Source organism: Capra hircus, chromosome 9 (genome assembly GCF_001704415.2).
Source record: "Capra hircus breed San Clemente chromosome 9, ASM170441v1, whole genome shotgun sequence".
NCBI classification, from domain to species: domain Eukaryota; kingdom Metazoa; phylum Chordata; class Mammalia; order Artiodactyla; family Bovidae; genus Capra; species Capra hircus.
Window position 1 is genome coordinate 57,711,357 of NC_030816.1, and position 21,788 is coordinate 57,733,144.

The 21,788-nt window shown below is 42.2% G+C and overlaps 1 protein-coding gene across 1 annotated transcript in view; it reads right to left on the reverse strand.

Annotated features, from left to right (window-relative positions):
• Positions 1 to 19,984, reverse strand: part of STX7 (syntaxin 7) — a 59,594-nt gene extending 39,610 nt beyond the window's left edge. The window contains exons 1-2 of the mRNA XM_005684757.3: positions 19,860 to 19,984; positions 9,576 to 9,726 (exon numbers count right to left, since the gene is read on the reverse strand). Coding sequence (XP_005684814.1) covers positions 9,576 to 9,660 — 85 coding nt within the window. The 5' untranslated portion in view covers positions 9,661 to 9,726; positions 19,860 to 19,984. The remainder of the gene's footprint in view (positions 1 to 9,575; positions 9,727 to 19,859) is intronic.

A 21,788-nucleotide genomic window follows, 5' to 3' on the forward strand; every position in this document is an offset into this window, starting at 1 on the left:
CTCCTGCCCCCAATCCCACCCAGCATCAGAGTCTTTTCCAATGAGTCAACTCTTCACATGAGGCAGCCAAAATATTGGAGTTTCAGCCTCATCATCAGTCCTTCCAATGAACACCCAGGACTGGTCTCCTTTAGGATGGACTGGTTGGATCTCCTTGCAGTCCAAGGGACTCTCAAGAGTCTTCTCCAACACCACAGTTCAAAAGCATCAATTCTTCGGCGCTCAGCCTTCTTCACGGTCCAACTCTCAAATCCATACATGACCACAGGAAAAACCATAGCCTGGACTAGATGGACCTTTGTTGGCAAAGTAATGTCTCTGCTTTTCAATATGCTATCTAGGTTAGTCATAACTTTCCTTCCAAGGAGTAAGTGTCTTTTAATTTCATGGCTGCAATTACCATCTGCAGTGATTTTGGAGCCCCCCAAAATTAAGTCAGCCACTGTTTCCACTGTTTCCCCATCTATTTGCCATGAAGTGATGGGACCAGCAGAGAAGGCAATGGCACCCCACTCCAGTACTCTTGCCTGGAAAATCCCATGGATGGAGGAGCCTGGTGGGCTGCAGTCCATGGGGTCGCTAAGAGTCGGACACAACTGAGTGACTTCACTTTCACCTTTCACTTTCATGCATTGGAGGAGGAAATGGCAATCCACTCCAGTATTCTTGCCTGGAGAATCCCAGGGACAGGGGAGCCTGGCGGGCTGCCATCTATGGGGTTGCACAGAATCGGACATAATGAAGCAACTTAGCAGCAGCAGCAGCAGCAGATGGGACCAGATGCCATGATCTTCGTTTTCTGAATGTTGAGCTTCTAGCCAACTTTTTCACTCTCCTCTTTCACTTTCATCAAGAGGCTTTTTAGTTCCTCTTCACTTTCTGCCATAAGGGTGCTGTCATCTGCATATCTGAGGTTATTGATATTTCTCCTGGCAATCTTAATTCCAGATTGTGCTTCTTCCAGCCCAGTGTTTCTCATGACGTACTCTGCATATAAGTTAATAATTTCTATGCAACTCTCTCTATATACGTGTGTGTATGTGTGTATAAAATACTTCTATTTCTTAAAATTAGAAAAAGTCTTTAATTATGTGATAGGATGTCAATATATTTATCTGTTTCTTTCAAAAACATGCATTCTTTGTGTGTGTTCATGTGTCCTGAGTCCTTCTCTGAATTATGTGTGTTTGCACCAGGATGAAGGGGCCCTGTGAAACACTCTCTTCTGGTTCACCTCATATAGTAGGCTCAAGCCTTTTCAACCCACAGAGACTTGCTTATCCTTGTCCTGGATGTCACACGTAGAATGTCTCAAATAAAATACAGATGTTAAAGGGTAAACGAGTGTATATCTCCTTTCCTCATACTGTTAATGAAAATGGTACTGTTTAAAACAATAACTTGAGAACTAAATCTAAAGTTTGAGAACTAAATCTAAGCATGTCTTTAAAGCACTATGATCTTCTGGTCTTTGGATAACAATCAGTTTTATTTGTACGTCAACTTCAGTCTATTGGGAATGGTTGCCTAGAACACTGCACTAAGAAAGATTTAATTCCTTGTTAGGGCCAGCGATAGAGAATACTGTCAAAATGGAGCACAAACAACTTGCTGACTCACAGAACACTTTCTGTCAACAGAACACTTTCTCCCTTAGGATAAAAACAGGTTCTTAATCATTTTAAATGCTCCACAGAGAAATCTCTAATAAAGTTTTAGTTTATTGTATCTATTTACTGTATATACTTAGAAAGTGATATTATTTTAACATAATTTTATTTTTAACATATTTTACATTTACATATTTAGAATATTTAAATATTTTATGCTTAATATAAATTATATTATTGTAATCACTGCAGATGGTGATTGCAGCCATGAAATTAAAAGACGCTTACTCATTGGAAGAAAAGTTATGAGCAACCTAGATAGTATATTCAAAAGCAGAGACATTACTTTGCCGACTAAGGTCCATCTATGGTTTTTCCAGTAGTCATGTATGGATGTGAGAGTTGGACTGTGAAGAAGGCTGAGTGCCAAAGAATTGATGCTTTTGAACTGTGGTGTTGGAGAAGACTCTTGAGAGTCCCTTGGACTACAAGGAGATCCAACCAGTTCATTCTGAAGGAGATCAACCCTGGGATTTCTTTGGAAGGAATGATGCTAAAGCTGAAACTCCAGTACTTTGGCCACCTCATGCGAAGAGTTGACTCATTGGAAAAGACTTTGGTGCTGGGAGGGATTGGGGGCAGGAGGAGAAGGGGACGACAGAGGATGAGATGGCTGGATGGCATCACTGACTCGATGGACGTGAGTCTGAGTGAACTCCAGGAGTTGGTGATGGACAGGGAGGCCTAGTGTGCTGTGATTCACGGGGTCGCAAAGAGTCAGACACGACTGAGCGACTGAACTGAACTGAACTGAACTGAATGTGGTTTAAATACATCATGAGTAAAGCAAATCAACAAGACTAGAGATTATTTGTAACAAAAAGTAGCTTAATAGGGAGGAAAAAAAAACCCACTTAAGTTTAAAAACACTTTGTTTCCTCTATCCTACATTTTGCAAAACAGAACTGCCAGAATAATGTTTTGAAAACTCACAAAATTCCAACTTTACTCAATGCTATTTTGGGGTTCCTCCAAGAATTAAGTCTTTTGACTGCTATTTTTGGTATAAATTAAACCATACAACTCAATATTTTTTTTGGTATAAATTAAACCATACAATTTAGTATTTTACACATTTTCATTGATCTTAATCAAAATTAATATGAAAATAAATTTTTCCACTGCAATACTCCGGGAGACTTTAGCTTCAGTTGAATAGATGTACATATTCTAAATATGAGGATGTTTCCTTACTTACAGCATCTTCTCTTTTGATTTCTTCTGTAAAATTAGATAATTTTACTGACACAAATTCAAAAGATGCAAATGTAGTGTGAAGAGAAGCACCTAAATGGGCTGCAAAGTATCATCTTATTCAATCACATTCAATATTATTAGCATTACCAGATGGGAAAAAAAGTGAACTGAAATTTCACACTTCTCCCTTTCACTTCCATGTGATTTCTGCAGAGCCCTTATCAGTAACACACACTTGATGGTAGGTTAGATTTTTAGCAGTAATTTGCTCTACCGAAATCTAAACTTCCCAACATTTAAACATTTAATCTTAGAATTTAAAAAAGACAACCTTCCTCTGCTTCCCTGGTACACCCATTCCCCCAACTGTCAAAACTTCAAGTAGTTTACTTTCTCTTCTTTCCATAAACTTCTAACAGCTTTCTCTCCCACTATCTATCTGATGCCTGTGCCTCCTATTTTGTTCAGAACTAGAAACTTTCCATTTTACCCATCAAATTTCGAGTCCACACCACACTTTGCAACACATCTGTACAGTGGATAAAAAGGCAAACCACTTATCAGTGGTCCATTCCCCATAGCCTCTCACCTTCAAAGACAATTCTTTCACAAGTATACTCTCACCAGAATTTCCCTTGTGTAGTGGGAAAAAAATGCACCTTTTCTCTGATCATCTTTATATTTCTATGGTAGAATCTACTAGTTGTCTCCTAAATAATTGATTTCTCCCTTTTCTCTCAAGTAGAGCAATCCCCATTTTTAGTGAGCACACTGAAATCCAGCTAAAAGATGCTTTCAGCCTTCCTGGCAGTAGCCACGTAACTCTAAATTCTGGTCAGTAATATACGCAGAGGTGAGAGGGTGTTGGGAAGTCCCTTTAAGTGGAACAGGTCAGTCATTCAGTCTCCTTTTTCTCCATCTACACAAGGACCATGGATAGGACACCAGATTTCTTCTTTTTGAATTTTTCAAATCTGTGAACCGTCTTCTTTTCAGTTAAAAAAAAAAAAAATATATATATATATATATATTTACCTTTTGACCCCCTTGACTCATTTCTCCCACCCCTCACCCCTGACAACCACCAATCTCACCAATCTGTTCTCCATATACAGAAGTTTAAGGGTTTTTTGGTTTGAGTTTTTGTTTATTTTTATTTCACATGCAAGAAAGATCATACAGTAATTGCCCCCTCCTCTGACTTAATACAGTGCACTTGAGGTCTATCATGCAGTCACAAATGGCAAGATTTCAGGGTTTTTTAATGGCTGAATAATGTTCCACTGTGTGTATCTATCTATCCACCACATCATCTTTATCCATTCAGCCATCAGTGGACACAGGTTGCTTCCATATCTTGGCTATTGTAAATAAAGCTGTAATGAACATGGGAGTGAGATACACTTTCAAGCTAGCATTTCTGTTTTCTTTGGATAAAAATCCAAATGTAGAACTGCTGGATCATATGGGAATCCCTGGTGGCTCGAACGGTAAAGAATCTGCCTGCAATACGGGAGGCTGGGGTTTGATCTCTGGGTTGGGAAGATCTCGTGGAGGAGGAAATGGCAACCAACTCCGATATTATTGCCTGGAGAATCCCATGGACAGAGGAGCCTGGCAGGCTACAGCCCATGGGGTTGCAAAGAATTGGATATGACTGAATGACTAACACAACAGCACAGTGGTAATTTTACTTTTCATTTTTTGAGGAACCTCCAATACAGTTTTCCATAGTGGTTGCACCAATTTACACTCCCACAGACAGTGAATAAGGGTTCCCTTTTCTCCACATCCTCACCAACACCTGTTATTTCTTGTCTTTTTGGTTTCCTTTGCTAGGTGGTTTAGTTTGACGTAGTCCCACTTATGTTTGCCTTTGTAGGTTTCACTTTTGTTGTCAAATTTAAAAAATCATTGCTGAGACCTATATGAAAGAGCTCACCACCTATGTTTTCTTCTAGGAGTTGTATAGTTCAGGCCTTATGTTCACGTCTATACCATTCTGAGTTAATTTTTGTGTATTAGTGTAACATAGCAGTCCTGTTTCATTCTTTTCCATGTGTCTCTCCAAGTTTTCCCATCACAATTTATTGAAGAGACTCTTTTTTTCTACTGTATATTTTTGGCTTTATTGTAAATTAATTGATAATATATACATGGGTTTATTTCTGGACCTTCCATATTTTTTAATTGACCTATGTGTCTGTTTTCAATGCCAATACCATACTGTTTTAATTGCTATAGCTCTGTAATAGTTTGAAATCAGAGAGTGTGATTACTCCAGCTTTTTTTTTTTTTTTCCCCCAAGATTGTTTTGGTTATTCAGGATGTTTTACAATTCCATATAAATGTTAAGATTGTTTACTTTATGAAAAATACCATTGTAATTTTGATAGGGATTACACTGAATTTGTAGATTACAGTGGGTAATATGCACATAATATTAATTGTTCTTATCCATAAGCATGGAATAGCTCTCCATTTACATGTGTCTCCTTCAATTTCTTTTCTTAATGTCTGGTATTTTTCAATATATATCCCTGGTTAAATTTATTCCTTTCTGATACAATTGTAAATGGGATTTTCTTAATTTCTCTTTCTGATAGTTTGTTTTTAGTGTATAGAAACACAACAGATTTTGAGTATTGATTTTGTAACCTGCAACATCACTAATTTGTTTATATTAGATCTATATTTTATTAGTTATACTAGTTTTTTGATGGAGTCTTCAGGATTTTCTATATATATATATCATGTCATCTGCAAAGAGTGAGTTTTACTTCTTTCTTTCCAATTTGGATCCCTTCTATTTATTTTTCTTGCCTAATGCTCTGTCCAGGACTTCCAATACTTTTGAATGAAAGTGGCAATAATGGGTATCCTTATGCTTGTTCCTGATCTTGGAGGAAAAGCTTTTAGCTTTTCACCACTGAGTATGATGTTAGCTGCAGGCTTGTTACTATGGATGTTACTATGTTGAAGTAAGTTCCCTCCATACCCATCTTTGTTGAGAGTTTTTATCATAAATGGATGTTAAATTCTGTCAAACATTTTTTCTCTATTTACTGAAATGATCATATGATTTTTATCCTTCATTTTGTTAATGCATTGTATGCATCACATGGTCTGATTTGCGGAGGCTGAACCAGCTTTTCATCCCTGGAATATATCCAGGGATTCACTCTTTCAAAGTCACCAGTTTGCCAGATTCAATTCTCTGTTTTCATCTTATTCAGTGTCTTGGCAACATTAGACATATGATGCCTCACCCATCCTTAAAACACTCTTTTTAATCTCTGGAACCCCAGCAGAGACTGATTTTCTTCTTACCTTAATGGTCGTTCCTTCCCTGCCTATGCTGTTTTCTCCCTGCTTTCCCAACGTCTACATTTTTTTTAAAGCTCTAGCCCTCTGAATTCTACTCCCTTCTATGTGATTATTTTAGATTTATAGTTTTAAATATCATTTGTATTCTGATGCCACTCTGGTCTCCAAACTCATATATCTAAACTAGACGTTTGACATCTCCATTGGATGCTTAAAAGATGCCTCAAAATTTACTTGGCCAAAACAAAACTCTCCCACAACTCCTGAACCGTCGTTCTTTCCATCTTAGTACGTACTCACCACCATCCACTTGGCTGCTCAATGCAAAAACCATGGCATCACCCAGACGTCCTCTCTCCCTCTCGCCCCCACCCCACCCCAAGCATTACAAGTCCTGCTGGCGGTGCCTCCACGGTACATCCAGCACTTCTCGCCAGCTCCCCAGCTACCACTCTGGGGCAAGGCAACAGCTCTCTCTTCAAAACCCTGCCATAGCCAGGGTGTCCTCCTCCTATTTCCTCAAAGTCTATTTTCTAAGCAGCAGCCAAAGTAATCTTTTCAAAGTGCAGATCTGACTGTGTCTCTTCCCTGCCTCCTGGACTGAAATCTAAGCTCCACAAGGCCTCACATGGCCTCCAAGGCTCTAGGTGACCTGACTGGCCTCCTCTCCCAGTTCTGCCTCTTGCCACTCTTGCCTCAAGTGCTGTGCATCAGCCACACTGGATTTTTCTTTTTTTCTTGCTTTCTGAACACCTCAAGCTCTGGACTGCTTTTTAAAACTACCAGCTGTGGCTTCCAACTAATTGCTCTTCCCCAGTATCTTCTCACTATCAGCCCCTCCTCTTCTGCATTCAGAGGATTCTCTAACCTAAGGCAGCTTCTCCCTAATCACCTGCTCTCACATCACTCTCATTATTTTTTTTTTCTTCATGGGAAATTAAGTTGCTCATTGATTAAAAACAAAAACAAAAACATTCATTTCTCCTCATACTGGAAACTACAGAACAGGACCTTTTGGGTCTTGTTTACTGCTGGATACCCAGGGTCTTAAACAGTGACAAGCAAGCAGATGATGCTCAATAAATTATTTGCTGAATGAATAAATACTTAAAATCAAAACTTTAAAGTCACTCAGTCTGAACCATTATTCAGGTATCTAAAACTCTGAGTAACAGACCTGAGAAATATCTTACCACCATATGCTGCTCAGAATTGCACTGCTTCTGAGGTAGACAATTCTATCTCTAAACAATTATGATTGTTCAAATGCCCTTATTCCTTCGTAAACTGAGGACTGACTACCGTGGCTCTGTTCATCTGTGGAGGACGCTATGATCAAGCAGAGTATATTCCTTGTGTTTCAGACAAGACAGTGCTTCAAACATCTGAAGGTGGTGACTGTACCTTCCCAGGGTTGAACAGTCCCAGTCTCTTTAACGGCTCTTCACAAGGCTATTGGGACTTCCCTGGTGGCTCAGACAGTAAAAGCATCTGCCTACAATGCAGGAGACCCGGGTTCGATCCCTGGGTCAGGAAGATCCCCTGGAAAAGGAAATGGCAACCCACTCCAGTACTCTTGCCTGGAAAATCCCATGGACGGATGAGCCTGGTGAGCTGCAGTCCATGGGGTCACAAAGAGTTGGACACGACTGAGTGACTTCACTTTCACAAGGCTATTAAAAACAAGAGTTTTGGGTCTTCTCTTCACCCTCCCACATCCTCCAAGACTGCCCCAAACCACAATGTAGTCACATATTTAGCTATCAACCCGGCCATGAGTATGCAACTCCGGTCCAATTTACCTCATATCATCTGGCTGGCCTTGTGAACCGATCTCTTTCTGAGGGAGCGTGACCCAACTGAAGCTAACTCTACCTTCCTTGCAGTTCAAGCTCACACACCATTTCCAATCCATGCATCCTTCATATCACTAGGTGCACACTGCTTCTGTAATCTCTGGGCACTACAGTCATTCCCATCTTCTTCCCAGAATTCCTGATGCCATTTAGCTTTCCCAGCGTAAGATACCAATCCTATCCTATGGAAAAAGACCTCCTGGCCTCCTTTCTTGGATACAGGTCCTGATTTTCCACATAGGCAAATTAAAATTATAAAGTCTCTTTATCTTCCCACAGGTAGCCTGAGGCAGACTAGCGTTATTTCTCATCAGCAGTGAGGGAGCCACAGAAAGGAGAGGCCCTTTTAGTTAACTACGAGAACAGATCTGAAGCCAGAAGAGCAAGGTGGAGGCAACACTGGTGCCTCCAGACAAACTGGAACAACCCTCAGTGCACCAATCCTATGGACTCTGCAGGGGATAAGGTGGGACCTCCACGCTATTCCTTTCCTTGCTCCTCCAAGAACAGCCAAAGAAAACTAGAGTTACCCCAAATCAGAATATGAGTTACCTTACACTGCTGAGCGTAACAGCACTTTTTCAGGATCATCTGTAACCTAATTTACTCCCTTTGACTCCAAAACACACTAATATCTCACTTCAATCTTTCAGGTAGAGTAATAACTGTTGGGAAGTTAATGATTACAGAAACACAGTTGGTCATCTGAAAACATTTCAGATGTTCCAGTGTGTCAGCACTCTGGCAGAGTAGCCTTAATGAAGTAGGCTGAAAAATAAAACTATGTAGATTAACATATCCTAAAAGTTTAGGTAAGTCCGGACGACCAAAATACTGCTAGCAAAATGACTAGAGTAATCCAGGTATAGGATTAGCTGTGATTCAGAAACAAAGTCAAATAAACCTATAGCTCAGATCTGTGATTTTTTTTAAAAAAATTCTTATTATATATACTCTGAGGAGTAATAATTCCTAACAATATGCCACATTAAACTAGTTTTCTAGTATTCTGACTTTGACAAGTACAGTAAAGGATAATTTGTGGGGAGTCGAGATGGTTATCTTCTACATCTGCCTCAGGAGAGAACAATACCCCTACTTTAGTTCATCCTTGTCTTTAATAATGTACTATACATTTACCCTGACAAAATTAGCCTAAATCATATCCAGTCAGATTTTATTTTTAATAAACAAAAGTTCCTAAAACTTGAAAGTGCTTCCAAGTTCCAAAGCTATGAGATTTCATCAGATGGCATCTAGAATCACATAGTTTTAAAGCAAACCTTGGTATCTACGTTTGTTAACCTTTCATTAATGAACATTTATTAACTGCCTAACACACTACAGAAAAATGCAGTTAAGTGTTATCCTTCTAACATAATTATTTCTTACATTCATTCTAAAGAGGTCTAGCCTTTTAAAAATCTCTTCTTGGAGGAACACTGGTTGTCCATTTCTGAATCTCCACCAAGTTCCCATGAAGAATTGAAAACAAACAGTGAAGTCAATTTAAAACTCAACTCACAGCATTGTGTGATCTTCTGGATGTTGGAAGAGATACGCTGGGCCAACTGGGCGGGGTCACCACCAACGCCTGGAGTGTAAGACATGGTTGATTTGCTTGTTCACTAATTTCATCAGCTGTTGGTGAGCAGTGCAGTTTTCTCAGCAGTTACCTAAATAACATAAAAGTCACATAATTATACCTATTTTAAAGTTACTCCTTAGATTTTACAAATTTGATGAACCTAACAGGGTTGAAATTTACCAAAGGAACCCATCAAAGAGTAAACTCACATGTTGATATTTTTAAAAATGGACTTTATAGGGTAGAACTGAGTTAAACATGTTAAAGAAAATAAGGTTCAAATTATCCACTCCCTTTGGAAACATCTTTGATCTCGCAAAGGATGATTTCAATTCAGTTCAGTTCAGTTCAGTCGCTCAGTAGTGTCCGACTCTTTGCGACCCCATGAATCACAGCACGCCAGTCCTCCCTGCCCATCACCAACTCCTGGAGTTCACTCAGACTCACGTCCATCGAGTCAGTGATGCCATCCAGCCATCTCACCCTCTGTCGTCCCCTTCTCCGCCTGCCCCCAATCCCTCCCAGCATCAGAGTCTTTTCCAATGAATCAGCTCTTCTCATGAGGTGGCCAAAGTACTGGAGTTTCAGCTTTAGCATCATTCCTTCCAAAGAAATCCTAGGGTTGATCTCCTTCAGAATGGACTGGTTGGATCTCCTTGCAGTCCAAGGGACTCTCAAGAGTCTTCTCCAACACCACAGTTCAAAAGCATCAATTCTTCGGCATTCAGCCTTCTTCACAGTCCAACTCTCACATCCATACATGACCACCAGAAAAACCATAAGTGCCTTTTCTGTGTATCCTTTTAACCATTTGTATATTTTCTCCTTAATTAAACTGTGAGCAACTATAGGCCAGGGTCCACATACTATCTATCTTTCTTTCTCCAACATATAAAATAATTCCTGGCAGAGAAAAGGCATTCAATTATGAATTATATGGCACACAGATTTCAGGCTTTCCCCAGAAATTTCGTTTTCTCTCATTTAACTTAATACAGGAACAGCTCACTAATGGGTCTCTAATTTTAATGGGAAAAAAGGTTCAATTTGAAAGAACAGAGCCAACAAGTTAAGAAAAAAGGAAATACCCAGTAAAAGGCCCATAACAAGCACACTCCCCTGACAGAGGAAGGAGAATTCTGCTGTGGAAGCCAGTATCTTAGAACAGGAAGCTAAGTGGTACAGCTGCCACAGAAAGAGAATAAAACGAAGATCTGTTCTTCTTCAGTTCATACCACACATCAGTCATAGTTAAGGAAAAAGGATAAAAAGGAGTGTCCCTGTGGACAGAACTGTGCACAGCAAAGAATTTCAGCTACTCCTCTACTATCTTTTCACTGAGTGTGCTCGGAACACTGTAAAGGCTTGGGCAGTCAGCACGCTAACTGAATCTGCTACACACCCAACACCCCATTAGGCCCTGGGGAGCTGTGAACAAGCAAACAAAACAATCAAGAGAAAGCATCTGCTCGAATCAGTTCAGTTCAGTCGCTCAGTCGTGTTCGACTCTTTGGACCCCCCGGTTGGCAGCAGGCCAGGCCTCCCTGTCCATCACCAACTCCTGGAGTTTACTCAAACTCATGTCTGCTGAGATGGTGATGCCATCCAACCATCTCATCCTCTGTCGTCCCCTTCTCTTCTCACCTTCAATCTTTCCCAGCATCAGGGTCTTTTCAAATGAGTCAGTTCTTCACATCAGGTGGCCAAAATATTGGAGTTTCTGATTTCCTTTAGAATGGACTGGTTGGATCTCCTTGCAGTCCAAGGGACTCTCAAGAGTCCTCTCCAACACCATAGTTCAAAAGCATCAATTCTTTGGTGCTCAGCTTTCTTTAAAGTCCAACTCTCATATGCATACATGACTACTGGGAAAACCATAGCCTTGACTAGATGGACCTTTGTTGGCAAAGTAATGTCTCTGCTTTTCAATATGCTATCTAGGTTGCTCATAACTGTCCTTCCAAGGAGTAAGCATCTTTTAATTTCATGGCTGCAATCACCATCTGCACTGATTTTGGAGACCCCCAAAATTAAGGTCTGACACTGTTTCCACTGTTTCTTCACCTATTTCCCATAAACTGATGGGACTGGATGCCATGATCTTCATTTTCTGAATGTTGAGCTTTAAGCCAACTTCTTCACTCTCCACTTTCACTTTCATCAAGAGGCTTTTTAGTTCCTCTTCACTTTCTGCCATAAGGGTGGTGCCATCTGCATATCTGAGGTTACTGATATTTCTCTCAGCAATCTTGATTCCAGCTTGTGCTTCATCCAGCCCAACATTTCTCATGATGTATTTTGCATAGAAGTTAAATAAGCAGGGTGACAATATCCAGCCTTGATGTACTCCTTTTCCTATTTGGAACCAGTCTGTTGTTCCATGCGCAGTTCTAGCTGTTGCTTTCTGACCTGCATAGAGGTTTCTCAAGAGGCAGGTCAGGTGGTCTGGTATTCCCATCTCTTTCACAATTTTCCACATTTTGTTGTGATCACACAGTCAAAGGCTTTGGCATAGTCAATAAAGCAGAAGTAGATGTTTTTCTGGAATTCTCTTGCTTTTTTGATGATCCAGCAGATGTTGGCAATTTGATCTCTGGTTCCTCTGCCTTTTCTCAAACCAGCTTGAACATATGGAAGTTCACGGTTCATGTACTGTTGAAGCCTGGCTTGGAGAATTTTGAGCATTACTTTACTAGTGTGTGAGTGAAGTGAAAGTCACTCAGTCATGTCAGACTCTTTGGGACCCCATAGACTATACAGTCCATGGAATTCTCCAGACCAGAATACTGGAGTGAGTAGCCTATCCCTTCTCCAGGACAAGCATGTGAGATGAGTGCAATTGTGCAGTAGTTTGAGCATTCTTTGGCATTACCTTTCTTTGGGATTGGAATGAAGATGGTAAGAATACACAGAAGAACTATACAAAAAAGATCTTCACGACCAAGATAATCACGATGGTGTGATCACTCACCTAGAGCCAGACATCCTGGAATGTGAAGTCAAGTGGGCCTTAGAAAGCATCAATACAAACAAAGCTAGTGGAGGTGATGGAATTCCAGTTGAGCTATTGCAAATCCTAAAAGATGATGCTGTGAAAGTGCTGCACTCAATATGCCAGCAAATTTGGAAAACTCAGCAGTGGCCACAGGATTGGAAAAGGTCAGTTTTCATTCCAATCCCAAAGAAAGGCAATGCCAAAGAATGCTCAAATCAAGTCTTCCATTTACAAGAATGACAAAGGTAATAATATAAAACAATAAAAGCAATACCAGCCTGCCCTCTTCTGTGACATTAGTTTTAGGGGGCAGCAAGGATGGGTAGCTTTAGAACGAGAATCCTGGAACTGAATCCCATCTCTGCTGGTGGGTGGGTTGGATCAGTAGAAAGTCATGTGCCAGGCAAAAGTGACAGGGATGGGGAAAAGGAAACATGACTATCACTCTTCTCTAAAAAGAATTTATGAAACTCAGGTGTAAGACTTGGATACCTGAGTATGAATATATGAAAAACAAAAAAGGCAAAGACATGAAGCTGAGGCAGACAGACCCAGTCCATGTGGACAGTATGAAGGCAGTGTGTCAGTTACCAAAGGAAGTGGAAATCTATGGTCAATCCTGGATCCGATGGCTCATGGTTGGGTAAGCAGGAGATGACACAGAGAAGGAAAAGGTGCAATGGCCTAACATTTACTGCACATCTGTGAAATGAAAAGCATCTCACATAGACAGTCTAATTTAATTTTCAAGTTCTCCCCTTTAAAGTAGGTAGTGGCAAATAAACCTGGCTTTCTGCTGCTGTTAAGTTGCTTCAGTCGTGTCCAACTCTGTGCGACCCCATAGATGGCAGCCCACCAGGCTCCCCCATCCCTGGGACTCTCCAGGCAAGAACACTGGAGTGGGTTACCATTTCCTTCTCCATGAAAGTGAAAAGTGAAAGTGAAGTCGCTCAGTCGTGTCTGACTCTTCGAGATCCTGTGGACTGCAGCGTATCAGGCTCCTCCGTCCATGGGATTTTCCAGGCAAGAGTACTGGAGTGGGGTGCCACAATCAGAAAATTGTGGCATATGAAGATTAAGTAACTGGAAAGGTACCCCAAATGACCCACTAGGCAGAGGTGGAATTCAATTCCAGGGTTCTGGTTCTAACAGTCCCTGCTGCCCCATAAAACAGATGTCACAGAAGAGGGCGGGCTCTGGATGCTAGGTTTGGTTTGAATACGTTGCAAGAAGAACCCACTGGAGATTTCTGGTAATCAGGGGGAAGAGACCACAAGGAAATATGTGTCTTTGATCTAATTGTTGGTGCTGGTAACAAGTACGACAGTGGAATGGCTGAGGCAGAAAAAACAGTACTGGGGCCATGCCTGTGCTCTGCTGTATCGAGGCCACCCTGGAATCCCTGGGAAGTTTTAGATGCTCTCCATTCTCTCTCCCTGATTGGCAGGTCCAGTCATCTATTCTGAGCCCTTTGGACTTCACTAAGTAATTGTCAGAGACCCAAAACCAATTTCATAAAAGGGTGAATCAAACTTCTACTCAAACAGTAGAACCACTGCAGCAGGGCAGCAGGAATGAGATTACTCCCAGGTAGCCTTGGACTTGGGCTTGCAGCCACCTGAAGAGCTGAGGACCCAAACTACACTGGACCTGGGATTCAGTGAGATCAGTACTATCCCAAGCTGCCTACAAAACACCAACTAGATCTCTCAATTTTGCATCTTTTTTTCCCCCAGTAAGAGCTTGGGGGTTGAGAAGGGCTTCCCTGATGGCTCAGTGGGTAAAGATTCTGCCTGCCAATGCAAGAGACACAGGAGACACAGGTTTAATCACCTGGAGAAGGAAATGGTAACCCATTCCAGTATTGCTGCCTGAATAATCCCATGAACAGAGGAGACTGGTGGGCTGCAGTCCAAAGAGCTGGAAATTGAGCACAACAGCTTTACTCAGATACAATGCACACAGCATACACTCACCCATCTAAAGTGCACTATCCAATGGTGTTTTTAAATACTCATAATAAAAAGTTGTGCAACCACGACGTCACTGCTAGAACGTTTCCTTACTCTCCAAATAAAGCTGATACCCATTAACAGTGACTCCCCATTTCTCAACAAGCTCCTAAGCTGCAGGCCACCACTCATCTATTTTATGTCTTTACAGGCTTGCCAGTTCTGTACATTTCATATTAAAGGAATCATACAATGTGTTCTTTTTGTGACTGATTTCTTTTTCTCAGCCCGTTTTCAAGGCCCATTCATGTTGCAGCATGTATCGATTCTTCCTTCCTGTTCACTGCTGCTGCTGCTACTAAGTTGCTTCAGTTGTGTTGGATTCTGTGCTACCCCATAGATGGCAGCCCACCAGACTTCCCTGTCCCTGGGAATCTCCAGGCAAGAACACTGGAGTGGGTTGCCATTGCGTTCTCCCTTCCTGTTCACTGCCAAATATTTTACTGTACAGACAGGGGCAACATCCTCCTGGCTCACTGATACCTTTCTTTCTCCTTTCCCTCTATCAACTAGGCTCACTGCCTACACAAACACACTAGATGAGGACGTGTTCCTCTTTCTTCTTTATGTACTCTCTTGGGGGTGCTCTTCCGTCCACACACACACAAATGAGTCTCACATCCCTATCTCCAAGTCACACTCTTCACTCTCTGTAGTGTCTTTATGTCTTTGAAGCTGCAGGAACTCACCAACTGCCTTTTCAGCTGCCAGTGGAACTGGCAAAAATGAGAAGTCTCTACTTTGAGGAAGACACTTAACATTTGGGCCTACAGCCAGGATCCAAATGAGATAATGCACATCCAGAGACCAAGAGCTTTCCTACTCTACACAGAAGAAAGGAAAGCTCCGCTCTTGCATCTGCAGGAGCAACATCAACCACCTTCCCTGCCTCAGGACCACCCGACCACAGGAGTAGCTGAGGCCCACTTTCTCCCCCAGAGTGGGGAGTATGATCACTGAGTCCCATGGACTGCCACTTCGTATTGTAGCATTAACCTTAACCCTCAAGACTCAACAAGCCTAGGATAAGCCTCCCCACTGTTTTCTTTTATGGTCTCCTTTTCTGCTCTTCAGAGAATCAACCAAATAGCTACAAACTACCAGTGTCCCTCATACCTTTACTCAAGAGCCTACATTTGAGGAAGTTCCTGCTGGTGAGACAACTAAGCATCATTCACCCAAAAGGGCTGCCACTGTTGGATTGGTTGGCATTTCCTTAGAGGAAGGGTGCGGTGGTGAGTCTCTTGGCTCAGTGCTGAGCTAAGAATGAAAAGAAACTGTGATCGATGGAAGGGAAAGAAAAGCTCAACAAGATTATCACTAACATTATTTCCTAAGCATTGTGTTTACAACTTTCATGTTTATTTTCTCAGTTGATTCTTCCACCAAGCCTACGGAGATAGGTACAATAATAATTATGATTTTTTTACACAAAGAAATTGAGGTATAATGAGAATAAGCAACACACTTAATGTAAGAAAAGAACTAAAATTTGAAACTAAATCTTAAAGCCTACTATATTTTTAAAACACAAAACCATGTTGTTGCTATATTTTAAAACACAAAACCATGTTGTTGTTGCCCTGTACAACAAAATTAAGGATAGGTGAGCCCACTCAATTCAGAAACACCAAATTTACCAGCTTTCTGCAGACCCTGTATGAAATCTGGCTAAACTCAAGGAAGATGGGGAAATAGGCCTGGAGTGACTTCATGATGAATCAAGGTAACACGGCTGCATAGTTTCCTCATCTTCTCTTATTCTGCTCATAGTGATATCTAAAAAACAACAGTGATTGGCTCTCCTGATGATGAGCTATGAGAAATAAAGGATCCAAACAACCAACTATACTGTAAAATACACAGAAACAGATACACAGCTAACTATAAACTGATTTAAAAGTGTATGATCTTTACACACAGGTTACATCAACCAAGTTATTCTGATGTCTGCTTTGCATGTCACTCTCCATCCAGCACATAGCCCAGAGCTAAAATGCACCAAAGCACTCACGCTGTATATTTCTGAAAGGCCATTCCGAATTCCTCGTTTTATGACTCAGAATAACTACACCTCATTATCTAAACTTGCACTATCAAGTGTTCATACCTGTGTGGCCACTGGCTTGGACAGCTCACGGATGGAACATTTCCATTTCAGCAAAGTTCTATTGAACAGTGTTCACCAAACATCTCAAAAAACAGCATTCTATGAGGATATATAAACATTACAAAGGGAAAGATGGGAAGAGAGGATCAAAGTGCAATACTTGTACTGAGAATCTTAAGACTGTTTCTAAAGAGCAAATAAAAGAACAAAGGGGATTTTTAAAAAGGAATCTTGAGCATCAAACATTACTCCTAGTTACTAATGGACACAGTGCAGAATCCTTAAAATTCCAATTAACATAAAGGTCATGCTCTATAAATTCACTGCGGATAAAGCAATAGAAATAGTTTATAGTCAGTTTCACTTTCTTAACGGTGAGCATCAGCAGTACTTCCCTCCAACTTGTGCTCCAAAAATAAGCTCCCAGAAGGGCAGGTTTATTTTGTTTGTTTTTGGTGGTAGGTTTTTTTTTTTTTTTTTTGGTCTATTGCGTAGACTGCTCTACTTTCAGTATCTGTATATATAATAAGTGCTTAATAAATATTTGTAAGACAAATGTACCTATTTCCTAAGAACACATGCCCAGGCTGAGGGTTAATATAACCACTGCTAAGACAGTGAACTCGAGGTCTTTCTTTCAGATCCAGGATGTCCCAGACTTATCGCTGGGACTTGCGCCACTGCTCCATGCTATTTCCTCTCCCTGGAGAGCTCGTTCCATGACCCCCGCCCCCTCCCTCGGTGACTTGCTCTTCCCCCCGCCCCCCCGAAAGTCACGTCACATGGCTGGAGAAGTATTCTACGGTCACTTTGATCTGAAGTGCAGAGTCACCATTCTGCCACTCTGCTGATTTAACCTACTGCATCACAGTGCTAATCATCATTTAAAATGATCTAGTCAGTACATCATTTATTATCTATTCCTACCTCTGGAATATAGAGATGAGAGAGACAAGTCTGCCAGTCTTGTGGAATTCACAAGTGCTGGGGCCACAGAAGATGATCCAGAGATGTCAGGGTGATCACTCTACTACAAGCATGAGCACTGTCAACATCAGTTGCATTAACTGCACTTGTTAGCTCACCTCCTCCATCCATTAAATTATCATACTATCTCGGTTTGGTCCACAATACCAAGAACTATTTTTTACCCTTTCACGCACTAAGCTTTCAAATTAAATGGAATTACAGCAAACTTTACTCAGACTTACTGCAGGTGTTCTATACGATTTATTTTTTAACCAGCAGCCCCTGGCTAAAGTTTGAGATCATAATCAAAATTCAGACTGATTTCAAGATCAGGAACAGCAGAAGTAAGATATCTGAAGAAAAATGTAGATGTTACTGAGTTAACATGGTATCATCATGTTAACTCCTTCAGAAAATCTGAACTAGAGTTTAATTCTTAACCAGTCCAAAGTCTGGGACAAACTTCTCAAAGCAGCCTGCCAAGCAGAGCCCTGTCCACATCACAGCACACAGTTTAACACTGCTATAAGTCTCTGCCCTGAGGGGGTGGGGGCGGTGATCAGGACAATCCCAGAAGAAACGTTCACCTCCAGTATCACTGAACAGCACAGCATTTAACCATTTTCTTTTCTTCCAGATGCTGTGCAAGCTTTCAGTTCAGTTCAGTCGCTCAGTTGTGTCCAACTCTTTGCGACCCCATGAATCGGAGCACACCAGGCCTCCCTGCCCATCACCAACTCCTGGAGTTCACTCAGATTCATGTCCATCCAGGCAGTGATGCCATCCAGCCATCTCATCCTCTGTTGTCCCCTTCTCCTCCTGCCCCCAGTCCCTGCCAGCATAAGAGTCTTTTCCAATGAGTCAACTCTTCGCATGAGGTGGCCAAAGTACTGGAATTTCAGCTTTAGCATCATTCCTTCCAAAGAAATCCCAGGGCTGATGATATATAATTATGGTCAGAATATGTTGATCTGAATTAAACAAACATTAACGTATGTCTACAAGAGCCAAGCAAATATAAGAACCCTGAGAGGAAAGAAATATACAACATTTGACTGGAAGGGCATTTTTTTCTTTTTGTCTGAATTTAAGGAAAGTAACAACCTAAAAAACAAGAGGGGCGGGGTCGGGAGGTATCCTGGAATATTTTATGTATCTGCAAAGGGCTTTCTGCAAGCCAATTAAGGGCAGGTACTCAGGTGGTAAAGAATCTGCCTACAATGCAGGAGACGTGGGTTAGATCCCTGGGTCGGGAAGATCTCCTGGAGAAGGGAATGGCAACCCACTACAGTATTCCTGCCTGTAAAATTCCACGGACAGAGGAGCCTGGAGGGCTAGAGTCCACGGGGTCGCACAAGAGTCGGACACGAAAGAGCGACTAACGCTTTCCTGCACTGAAAAGATCAAAGAAAGGCTGCATGTCAAACTCTCCTTGCCAAACCGAAAACCAACCACGATGAGCCTTCGAATAAACAGACGGCTCCTTTACTACAGAAATGTATGTCTTCAGTTGTTCTGTATTGGAGAAGTGAAGTGAAGTAGCTCAGTCGTGTCCGACTCTTTGCGACCCCATGGACTGTAGCCCACCAGGCTCCTCCGTCCATGGGATTCTCCAGGCAAGAATACTGGAGTGGGTTGCCATTTCCTTCTCCATCTGTATTCGAGAGGAGAACTTTAAAGAGCGTTTTCTAAATCCGTGCGTTAAAAAGAGGAAGAGGTCAACTGGTGTCCAGCCCGAGGCAGAAGCTGGATTCCAGAGCTGGGCCGGAGCGGCTCGGGCACCAGCCCCGCCCCGGGGCGCGTAGCCCGCCGGTGCGCCTGAGCGAGCGCGGCCGGGGCGGCCGGGGGCGGAGGGGAGGCTAGAGCGCAGCCGGCGCTGGGCGGGCCGGGCTGGCAGGGCCGGCGGGACCCGCCTGATCGGGCGGCGCACCCGCGCCAGCCGGCGGGGCGTGGGGAGCAGCGCGATCTCGGGGCAGGGTTAGCGCCGGCCCTCCGACTCCCGGGAGCCTGCAGCAAAGCGCAGGGGCGGCGGCCACCTGACAACGCGCACAAAAAGCTAGGTGGCGCGGCAGCCACGGGGACACGCGCTTTCGGGGCGCCCCGCCAGAGACAACCCCTCCCGAGGTTCCTCTTACCCCGACCTCCTCGGCTTCCTTCTCCTTCTTTGGCCGCGGGGACCCAAGGGCCCCTGAGCCCCCAGCTACGATTCTCAGCTAATGGGTGGTGGCGCTGGAACGCTCATTGCGCATGCCCGCAATAGCACCCAGGGAAGGAGGCGGGGCTTTCTCCCCTCTCATTGGCCAGTGGAATTGAGTGACAGCTGCCTTCCCCGCCCCCTCTGGTTCTAAGCTAAGGAATAGGGGTTCCTGCAAAATTACACAGTACAGAGGTGTTCTTTGAGGTCTGAAGTGCGGATGGCGAACGCCCTGGTTTGCGTGTAAAAAAACAAGAAGAGGGAATGGAGAGCTGCTGTTTTCTTTATGGGTCATTTCGGCCTCCCTAGACTTCAGGCCTTATCATCAACGCATGCCTTATCTTGTTTCCCAACACTTAACTCTACAGTAGACCTTATTCGCAGGTCCATTAAAAAACTGCAAACGTATAAATATGCAGTTCTTGCAGTTCTAACAGGAACAATGAAGGAATAAACGAAGAGTAATTTCCTTGTGCTTTCTTAGACAAGTTTTCATAGCATCCTTGAAAGGCAGGAAGTAGTTTTCCCAGGATTTGAAGTGAGCAGAGAATGTTCTTATGATATTCAAATATAAAGTAATCGTTAGATAAAAAGCATCAGTTGCTTCAGGTGAAAGAAATACCAGATTAATTAATGAGGTCTTTATTGGGGCTTCTCAGGTGCTGTAGTAGTAAAAAATCTACCTGCCAATGTGGGAGACCCAAGAGACGCAGGTTCGATCCCTGCGTTGGGAAGATCCCCTGGAATAGAAAGTGGCAACCCACTCCAGTATTCTTGCCTGGAACATTCCATGAACAGAGGAGCATGGTGGGCTACAGTCCATGGGGCTACAAAGAGTTGGACCCAACTGAGCACAAAGCATATATTTGTCTTTACTAAGGCAACAGTATTTTCTGAGAGGATCATCAGGACATCAAAATCCAGATGAACTAAGCTGGAAAAGAAATCTAAAGCCAGAATACTTTGAATTGGTACCACCCAAGCAAATTTTTGGAGAAGGAAACGGCAACCTACTCCCGTATTCTTGTCTTGAGAATTCCAAGGACAGAGGAGCCTGGCAGGCTACAGTCCATGGAATGCAGGGAGCTGGACATGACTAAGGGACTAATACTTTCACTTTAGGAGCAAATTTTAGGTTGTTTGTAATTATGCATACAAATGTACTTAAGTGAGAGGTCACCCAAAGATAAGAAATATAAGAGACTCTCCATTCATTTTTCATTTTTCTCCTTTAAACAGAGAAATGAGAACAAGAAAAATTTTTTTTTTAATTTTGTGGTTATGCTGCATCTTTGTTGCAACACTCAGGCTTTCTCTCGTTGCCCCATGGCATGTGGGATCCTAGTTCCCTGACCAGGGATCAAGCCCATATCCCCTGCAATGAAAGGCAGATTCTCAACCACTGGATCACCAGGAAAGTCCCCAAGAAATATTTTCTATTTCTCATTTTTTTCCTGAAGAATACTGTGGTATAAGTGTGACAATAGGCAGCAACTTATAGTTTCTCTCTGTTAAGAGGGGACAATAGAAAAAGATGGACAGGATTGTCAGACAGAACACACACACTCGCATCTGAAGGGGCAGCATAATTCAGCTAGAGACGATTGTAGACTTTTAGGAATATTGGCCCAATATAATCAAATTATCGGCTTTGTTGAGATATAGTGGAAACTCTGATTTTTATGTGAAATTTTTTTCCAGTATTCTTAACCTTTTTATAAAACATTCTGTAATAGAATAAAATATATATATTTCAGCCTTTGTAATAGATGATAATTTCAGCCATCGAGTATTAAAGCTGGAGAAAGCCTAACAGAAAAGCTAGCTCTATTTCCCCATTTGACAGATGAAAAAAAATCTGAAACCCAAA